Source organism: Anopheles aquasalis, chromosome 2, assembly GCF_943734665.1.
Source record: "Anopheles aquasalis chromosome 2, idAnoAquaMG_Q_19, whole genome shotgun sequence".
Taxonomy (NCBI): domain Eukaryota; kingdom Metazoa; phylum Arthropoda; class Insecta; order Diptera; family Culicidae; genus Anopheles; species Anopheles aquasalis.
The window spans coordinates 4722501-4732500 of NC_064877.1; the positions used below are offsets into that span (position 1 = coordinate 4722501).

Consider the following 10000-nt stretch of genomic DNA (forward strand, 5'->3'; position numbering starts at 1 on the left):
GAATCTTCATCCTCTGGTTTGACTTTTTCATAAATGATCCATCGCCCGGATCCGACTACGCCAGATTGTGTCTGGCCGACCACGATGTATGGCTTCCATAATTTATCATTCCTGACTGACACGCTCTGCAGTAGACGTTGGTTCGGTTGTTTGCCTTCAAAAGTTAATTTATATGCTAGTCATTCGCACAAAGCAGAGCGAACCACTGCAAGCTGAGAGACCGAGTGAGGGAGTCGGAGAGGGTACAAAACAAAAGTTGCCATCCGACAACATGATTGTTGTGATTATGTGCTTACTCCGGTAGCGTTTTCGTCGATGTGGCCGGATGTGCCGTATTTGAAAGCCATGATCTGCCGCATCTGTTTCCGGGCATTCCCCATTTATACGCCTAATGAGGTAGCCCATTGTTTGCCAACCTGTCAGGGCGATGGCAGAAGCCGAGCGCTGTGCAAAAGCTATACTGGACAACGACATTTGGGGAAGCAGCAAATGGTTAGGTGAAGTGCGGAACGAGGACGGAACCAACGAAAACTTTACAAATGCAAATTGCGGAAATAGTAACGGGGAGAGCGAACGAGAGAACGAGAGAGATATGGTGGGGATCAAATCACGCAAAGACTGCATTTAAAACGCCCGTTAACGCCCTTCCCAAGCCGCCTTTTCAAACCATCAGCACCGAGGAAGGCAGCACGATAAGTTGAAGAAGCAAAACCACGAATCTCACAACCTCTTCTTCCGGGAAGGGTTCTTCCGATGTTCCAAAGATATTTTGCGAAAAGGCCAAGGCACTGGAAAGCAGAAGCGGAGACCATCCAGAGATAGAGCAAGCCCCCCCCCCCCCCCCCCCCGCGACGCCACCACCCGCGATATGCGCCCAACTTTCAACCGCTTCTTTTACGAGCCCAAAGAGAAGCCGTTGGACACGTGGTGCATATTGACGAACCCCCGGTGGCCTGCGTTTTCTTCCTTCAAGAACGAGAAACTTTATTTTTATGCCAGAGACAGAGAGAGAAAGAGAGCAAGAGAGACGAAGGAGGAGAAGAGTAGAAGAGATAAGGGATAAGGGTGGTGCAGTGACACCGGATGTTGAACGTCAAGTTGTTCACACTTTGGACCCGATGCACTCAAAGTGCGAACGAAGACAGGACAAGCAGAGGCTTCCGGGTTTGGGCGAAGCGAAAAACTCATCCCAGCTGCTCCTAGCAGCAGCAACAGCAGCAGTAGCAGTAGGGCTGCGGTGATGTACAGCGACAGCCACAGTGTGTAGTGTGATAGTGTTTTAAATTACTGTTAACGAACCGGCGTCGTGGTCCGTTCGTTCGTTCGTTCGTCCGGAGAAAGGTTCAAATTGTTGTAGCGAAAATCTCATAACGTACCTGTTGGCATCACTCCGTTGGGGCACGAATTATGTTCCCAGGAACAGCAGCAGGAGTTAGGAACGGTCTAGTAGCAGCTTGCTTCTCTTTCAATCCATTTCGAATTCTGTGCAGCGCTGTGTACCGTGTACCAGGGGCTCCTGAGTGAGTTCTGAGCGAAATTGTAACTGCGAGAAATTACCTAAATATATATACATACGATCAAATTAAAAATGGAAATGAGGAACGAGCATTTGCAAATCAAAAACGAAAACGAAGAAAAACACAAACACACACACAGCACAGATAGCAAACAACAACAACAAACTTCGGGACAGTCGAGCACGGCAAATGCGCTGGCCGCGGTGGTATGATTCGGTTGCATGTTTTTTTTCGTCGCGCTTGTACACCGCAATGCGCCACGTTGTAAAACGGACGCCGGACAGAGAGACACAGAGTAAATAATTAAACGAGGCGCAGCAGTTGTTGGCAACCGTGAAGCGTGTGCCAAGGGACGCCGCCGACGACGACGACTGATGGTTGCTTAAAATGTGTGAAATATAATTTTCCATTCCATTCCACACGTCCGGAGGTCCGGTACACTGTTTGCTATAACGCAGGCTACAGAAGCGCAAGAAGCGAGGGAATCAAATAAGTGAATGTAAATAAATCGCTTGCACAAAACCGGGCCACGTGATGGAACGTTGCCGGCCCTGTCACTGTCCCGTTCCGTGGCCGTTTCCACGGCGTTTCCGCTCAATGAGTGTCACTATAGCGTGCTCTTTCGTTCGTTATTGCATTTCTAGATGTGTATGAAAGTATTAATTAAAAGCATAGAACGAGGGACGAACGTACGCGCGAATGGATATTTAAATAATGCCACAAGGTAGGGCAAGGAGTCATCTCTCGGAAAATACACATATATCAATCCTACGAGTGCATCGGTAGGGCACGAGCGCACAATGCATCAAATGCAAAACCGGATGAAAAGGGAGAGGGCAATGGGTGCAAGAAGCTACGGGAACGGGTCCTTAAGAAAGGGATGAGAGCGGGGAGACGAAATGTAAATATTAATTTGTCGAACAAAACCAACACGCGTTAAAAACGGGTCTGCAAAACGGTTTACTCCGGCATCCGGCACTCAGTGGCCAGTTCCGGCAGTGGGGAAAAAGAAATGGAAATGTAAAGACGTGGCGCGCGGCACAGTGGAAGCGAATCAAATCAAGTAATAAATTGAAATCAATCAAAAAGCTGGAAAGAAATGTAGAGAGCGAAATGGAGGGGGGGGGGGGGGAGGCGTATCGCGTTCGCAGAAGAATCCGTTCCATTTCCATTCTGCTCCATTCAAAGCGTAACAGAAGGGGAGGAAGTTTCCAGGCGCCCCGTGCGGCTCCGGGGAAAAGGGAGGGGAACAATGTGAATGCGCCTAGTCGTAATTTAGTGCAATATAAAATAATAATAATAAAAAAATGATATGTTTGAAAAGAGACGCCAGACGCAGATTGTATTATCCGTATACGTGGAGCGGTACAGGGGCTCAGGGGATCTGGGACTGGAGCTCGAAAGGCTCGGAAGGATTCATTATTGAAAGAAAGTTATTAAAACGCCATAAAACGTCGTGATGCCATTGCCATGCCGTGGCGTTTTGATCTTCGGTCAACCTAGTTTCCGCTACAAAACCCTTCAACTCATCCATCTCCGACGCTCCCAAGTCACAGCTCTTAATTCGCGTCAATCAGAAACCGGTGCCGGCGTGACAGCGCGAAGAGGGAAACGCAACGCCACAACAGTAATGTTCACTCCTTTTCTGATTTAATTACCATGTAATTAGAAAGGAAAATTAAAAATTAATTAGATTCACCAGTCACAGACCAGCATCATCCAGCAATGGCCGACCAACCGACCGACCGAGCGACCGGCAATTCGTCGCCATCACCAGCACCATCGTCATCGTCTGCCGAGCCCGTGGGATGGGGTCTGACCTGACCGAGGGTCGAACCGAAATCAAACGGTTGTGATAAAGCGCCAGACCACCACCACGACGACCAGCATCGAAAAGGGGCTGCAAGAATCGATAAAACGTTCTTAAAGGCTGTGTGACCATCCTGCGTGAGGGTGCGATCGGCGATAAACGGTGGTTGAGAGAAATCGGAAACACTGCCCTTCCTTTGCGGACTTCCAGGATTCCAGGTGGCACGTGGCCTAATCAATCCCCACGGCACACCGCAATGACCAAACCCGTACAGGTGCGATACGAAGGGAATCAATTTGTATCCATTAGGTTGTCCCGATTGATCTGCACGCTGATAAACTCATTTCGATTCGATTCGCTTTTCCCTGTTTTTCCCGTTGCAATCGCGGTCGTTCGGTCAGTTCGTTGGTTAAGGTTTCGTGGATGATCAAACAAACGAGTCAGTCAGGGGAAAAAAAAACCATCGCTCCCACTATCGAAAGTGGAAGGGATGAGAACAAAGATTGCAGGTTAGAATGTCGAGACCGCGAAATTATGGATGCAACTAAGCGGTCGGTATGGAGTGCACCATTGGCCGGTCAGTGTTTCTTTTTTCACGCTCGAAAGATATTTTGCAAACCATCCATCCGTTGTAGTGGTCCGTTTGGAATGCCACAAACACCAACCGGTGCCAGGACAGTGAGTTACTGTGGGGGGTTTTGGTCAAAAAGGACTAAATATGGAACAACACGGACATTTTGGCCACTAAGGACACTTGATCCTAAACTTGATCTGTAAATGAGGCCTGTAAGGAGAGTGAAGGAAGTTGCTGAAGCCGAAAAAAGGATATTTGCGTTAAACGTAAAGTAAGTTTCTCGGTGTACACCTTGAAAATAAACAGTCATTGTTATAAATTAGTTATAAAATATCGCTTCAAATATTATCAGTGTAGAAAGAGGAGTGTTAGAGACAACTCCAGAAACATAGCAACCATAGAATCAATTTGATTAATTTGGATATTACCGCGGAATTACAAAATACTCTTTACAAAATTCATAAAAGTTTAAATAGATATTAATTAAATTGACTAGAGACCACTGGGTATGAATCAATTCTTGTGCCATTTTCCTACTGTGCGAGCATCACAAGCGTAGAGGTTTGTGGCCTGTCGAACCGATATTGGAATAGCCGAACCACCTTCTACCAGCTTGTTATCGCAACAAGCAAATCACTCACCGAGCTTGAACACGGTCAGCTGGAACGATACCACCGAATCCCTGGCACGGCGACCAAACCATTTCCATTCAGATCCGTTGGCCAGATTTGGTCCACTGGTCTGGTCTGGAAAAAAGAAACGGCAGAGGCGTGGTTGTTTATCATGCAGCACGCGCCTCGACCCCGAAATGTTGCTCGAAATTCGATCCACGACGAGACTTTTCTCTCCACGCAGACGATAGCCGGTAGTTCTCGCTGTCACGGCTTCCTTTTCCTCTCGGCCGTATGGCGAGGCAGTTCTCGCTTAGCGAATCGACGAAACGGCGACCGACCGGTGTGCCGGTGGTTGTGGTTTTGACGATGAATACGCACGGGTGGACGGGGGGCTTTTCACACCGAATCAATCATTCCCGGCCGGTCGGCTAAAGTCGTGCTGCCGGCTTGCAGAGGGTATCAGGTTTCAACAGCTACCGTGCTCGATAAGCACGTTTTGTCTGAGCGATGAACCGTGGCCGAACCTTGGACCGTACTGGCCAATCTCTCGCTCGCTCAAAACGGGCGAAAGGCGAGGGAAATTATCTATTTATGGAAAATCTTCACGCCGTGGTCACCGCAAACGTGTTGTCGGTGTGATGTTCGACTTCTTGCGCTTTTGTAGCGCACTGTCGACGCGCCCGGGAGTGAAATTATGTTTCAATCATACCGCGCGCGCCGCCGCTGATAATGCCAGCCCGGTACTTTCGTGGTGTCGGTAGCGGGTTATCAGTGAGCTCAGTGAGCTCACCGAGCCTCGGCGGCATCATTTCCCGGTGTCGAGTACAATCATTACCGCATCACGTGACTACGAACCCCGTTAGCCCATTATGCTCAACCGCCAGATTTATGCGGCGTCATCGACCATTGTCCACGGATCCGGATCCCGGGTAGAACTTTGAGCGACAAACTAGCGGGCACACAGACACACCGAACCAAGGCCAATATGTCACCGGATTGAACTGCAACCGCAACCGTACGATGCTGCGAGCTGATAATGACGACCTGCCGCCTTTACGAGGCACGCAATGCGTCACTCCAGGGAGGGCGTGCGTGCGTCATCACTTCACAGAGAGAGCGAGAGAGAGAGAGAGAGAGAGACCTTCGCTACCGATCATCCGGAACCAGTTCGTTCCTGCCATGGCATGCGGTGGCCATACCTGCGGTTCGAACACCGTCACCACCCCCGGAAAAGGAGGTCCCAGCGGCCAGCAAGGGATGGCCAGTGGGTACAAAGTTCCAAAACGATCGTGTACCTGTGGTCCGTCACCGGCACATCGCTGCCACGATGTGGCGCGTGCGAGCAGCGAGGCGCGAATGTGTAAAACATAGTAAAACATCCCCGATTATCAGGCTGCCCCCGGAGTCAGCACCATCGAGCCAGCAAAAAGGTTGATAACGGCCCGGGAAGATTCCACGGCTGCTGACTGGTGGCTACGTCGCAAGGGCTGCGATCATCACGCTCGATCACTTATCAGCTGAGCTCGCTGTGGCTGTGAAAGTAAACTATCACAACAGCCCAGAATGGCGGAAATAAGTTTCCTTTTCAGCTGGCGGATCAGGCAGCGATCAGTCGAGTCGTAAGCGAGCTACGAATCGGTACGGATCGACAGATCGCTCTTCAGGCTCTTCGGTTGTTGATTGAAGAGCGTCGGTGTGTGTGCTTTAGTTCGTGAAAATGCTGTGAAAGCTATTCGCCATCCGGTACCACAGATCGTTCGTTCGAGAAGGAAAACTTTGCCCCACTAACGGCCAACAGAACAGGATCCAAAGTCGGAACTCTCTGTTAAAGGAAATCCTCCGTTAACAGACAAGTCAAGTGTCGGTGACTACACGACCGTAACAACAGCAACGACAACAACAACAAGAACAGGAAACTGTAATCATCATGAGCTACCTCCGGGCGGTTGTTCCACGGTTGCGGCGTTCCAGCAACTTTCTGCCGAAGCGAAACTTTACCGTCGTCGGTAGTCCCACCCTGAGCTCCTATCTGGTGCAACAGGTAAGTGTCCAGTGGCTTTGGCCATCGTTGCCGTCGTCGGACGCCAGATTGACCTACATGAAATGCTGCTCACCGGTCGATAATGGCGGACATTTGTGTCCTAGGCTTTTTCGAGCAGGAAGAATGCGAATGAGATGCTCTCTTTCATAATCGTGTAACCCCTTACCGCTCATCCGCTCTGTTTGTGTCTGTGTGTCCGGATGATAACCTTGCTTGTGCGTCATCTGATTGGCGCTCGCTGTCGCGGCCTTAAGTGGCCTGAATAAATTTTCAATCAGCTCGCACTCTCAGCTGCAGCTGATGCTCGCTGGTGCTGAACATTGGTTTTGATTACCGACCGATTGTGTGTGTGCGTGTGTCCGGGTGTCCGGGACGTCAACAATCCCCGAGTGAGACGCGGACTGGCGCGACTAATCCGATTTGAACTGATCCCGGTAGTCCATCATGGCATCACGGCGGGTATGACCGTGTGATGGATATTATATATTATCACCGCGATTACACATCGATGCTAATTAGTGTCAAATTCGGTCCACGCCACCGCATTTCTGGTCCTGATACGGCCACGCCAATAATAGCATCCACAAATTAGACGGCCAGATTGACCGGTGGGCAGGCATCAATCCGATGACCGGCATGTAATCCTTGTCGATGAGTTTCTCGTGTTTCTAGTCGCCCTGGCCACGACTAAAACGCCTACGTCCCATGCAAACGCACCTCGCAGGTGACTTGCTGCTGCTGCTGCTGGCGTGGCTGGACTTGGACCAGCTGATAACGGACCCCGGGAACCGAGCCGACTGACAGCTGTTTGTGTTCCCACACGCTTAACTCCCAACCCGCCCGATACCCGGGGTTGGTTGGACGTTGGACACGTTTGATGTTGGAATGTTATTTGATTTGAAATTATATTGAAAACATCCCAGCGCACGATTGATGTCTTATCGAGCGCAACCTCTCGAAGCGTTCAATAGTGAACCTTCATCTCCCTTTTCCTTCCGTCTTGAGTTTGATCGGTATCAGCAAAACAAGTAACCCCTTCCTGCAACCAAACCCAACTACTGCCAATTCCAAATAGGCCCGTTATCAGTTCAAGCGAATCTTACCGTCGGCCGGCACCGTTCAGGAAGCTAACTCCTTAACGCCATCCTGTGTTTGGCGCATGTAGGCTACACGCGTGGCACTGGCACACTGGCAAGTCACGTTTGCAGACTTTGTTGATTCCGATTCTGCTCGGTTGCGCTGTGATGGTAACCTTTGATTTGGTTCCAAGATGTTGAGAATCGATTAACCAGGGAGCTTCGGAGTCGACTCGATAAGGATGCTCTTGTGAACAGTAACTTCTGTTCCAGCATATGGTGCGGTGTTGCCTGTTGAACATTGTCCCTGCTGGTGTATATTTGATGTAGTTTCGAGCTCAAGAGGCAATTGTATGGCTAATTGTGGTTGCAATGCTGGTGCCCAAAGCGTGACAGTCTGATCCAGCTCATTGTGCCAGATTGCATTTGAAATGGTTTGCTTAGAGGAACCCACCCAGTGTATCTTCAATGGCTATACCCAAGCGTAGTTCAACATGACCATCTTGCCACAGCTGTAGAACATAACAAGGATTTAACAAAATGTTATCTACAGCAGCAGTTACTAACGGCCGCCTTGGACCGATTGGATGAGAAACTATCCATGAAGCACCCAGAGTACTTTGGGAACAAATGTTTGAAATGAAAAACTGCCTCCACTCTCCATCATAGGTTGCTTTGTCGGATTTAAGCACTTTTGATCAGATTACACGAACTACAATACATCAAATTGTTCCCGAGCATCTGGATGCAATGTGCACATAATGTTTCCCATAAAAAATGTGAATCCAAGCTCCAGGCACGTTAGTTGAGGACGACCAAACGGATAATCCAATAAAATTTCAATCATTTTGTGACATGACGGCACTGCACATTGCATCAAACCAGCAGCGAAGTCCCGTGAAGCCGAGTTGACGACGACCACGAGTGTAGCGGGCGGATATGGAATGGAATGGTGTGGCGCAGATTGGTTCGTAAAAATTCCTATTGAACGTTGGGTGGAAAAATATGCTCCCAAAGAATGGAAAATCAAATAATAATGAAAATAATTTCCGCCATCAACGCCCACCACAATGACGCGCGGGAGGCTGTGGTGAAGCGCGGTGGCTGGCTTTCCACTCTGCCCGGCCCTGGTCCTTAAAAAGACGGGCTGTAGGGAGTGCAATCGCAGTAGCTGTATGCTGCGGTGGGATGCAGGAAAAAGGAGGAACCACTAGCGGATCTAGGCAACGCTAGACGGGTCGTAGTCGGCGCCGCCACCGCGAGGGGTTTGCAACCAACGGAGCCGACACCGGTATTGGCCGTTGGCCGTTGCAGTGGCGGTAATTAACTTTCGTGACAAAACGAAAACCACCGGGCGGAAGCCGTGGACAATTTTCCAATTAACTTTTATCCACTTTCCCGAATCCCTGAGCTTTAAAATGATCATCGCCAGCTGGTAGCACGGCAGGGGTCCCTCGTTGAGGTCACAAACACACACCCTTGCGCACACACCTTTGTTTCGCCATTTCACGCAACCAGCCAAGCTAGTACCTAAAACAATCAGGTCCAATGGGGCCAATCACGGAAAGTTTATACAGTTTGTGCGCGTGGCGATGGATTAACAGATTTGAAAAACGTTTTTTTTCCCGGGGATCCTGGAATTAAAACAAAGTTCATCGCCCACCGCACCAGCATTTGGGGGAAAAACCTTTCAAAAGTTGAAGCTAATTGGCAGAATCTCTAAACGCTTCCGATGGCATAACGTTTGAAAGAGAGAAAGTGAAATGGAAAAGCAAGCCAGACAATACGCCAGATAAGAAATGGCCAACGGATAAGCGTAATGAGCTGCCGGGGAAAAAGGGGTTTCCCTGAGATTACGGTGCACGATCAGATATCCTTCGTGCACCGTGTTCCTATCCTTACGACCATCCTGGACCTGCAAGAGGAGCTTTTCTTAACGAATACAGCAAAGAAAGGTTCCAGAAACTGATCCAAGTCCAGATGAAGGGAAAACTCGTCCAAGCTATACTGCTTGTTGCTGTTGTTGCTATTACTACTTGAACGTAAAGTTTTTCCACGGAACTCACATTTTCGCTACCTACAAAGTCAAGAGGTTATCTAGCAGAACGGAGCCTTTCGGCTTCGAGGGATGCAAAAAAAATCAAAAACATGCCAGCAGCCAAAATCACGGCGAATCCTTCGATCCTGGTGGTGCGATGAAAAAAGTTTTGATTGTTTTCCAATGCTATCGAGAGCTTCAGCTTCCGTGGGGGGTCAGCAAGGGTGATATGGCCACCGGACAAGCATGGGTAGGCTGTATCCCACGTTACGAGCACGGAATTTCAATCGACGAACCGTAGAGTAGAGGGTGTTAAGGCAAGCGATCCTT

General features: G+C 49.4%; 1 protein-coding gene across 1 annotated transcript in view; it reads left to right on the plus strand.

Moving 5' to 3' along the window:
- The first annotated feature begins 6124 nt into the window (after nt 1-6124).
- LOC126579314 (delta-1-pyrroline-5-carboxylate synthase) overlaps nt 6125-10000 on the plus strand; it is a 7531-nt gene continuing 3655 nt past the window's right edge. The window contains exon 1 of the mRNA XM_050242794.1: nt 6125-6556. Within this exon, the coding sequence (XP_050098751.1) occupies nt 6443-6556 (114 nt within the window). The 5' untranslated portion in view covers nt 6125-6442. The remainder of the gene's footprint in view (nt 6557-10000) is intronic.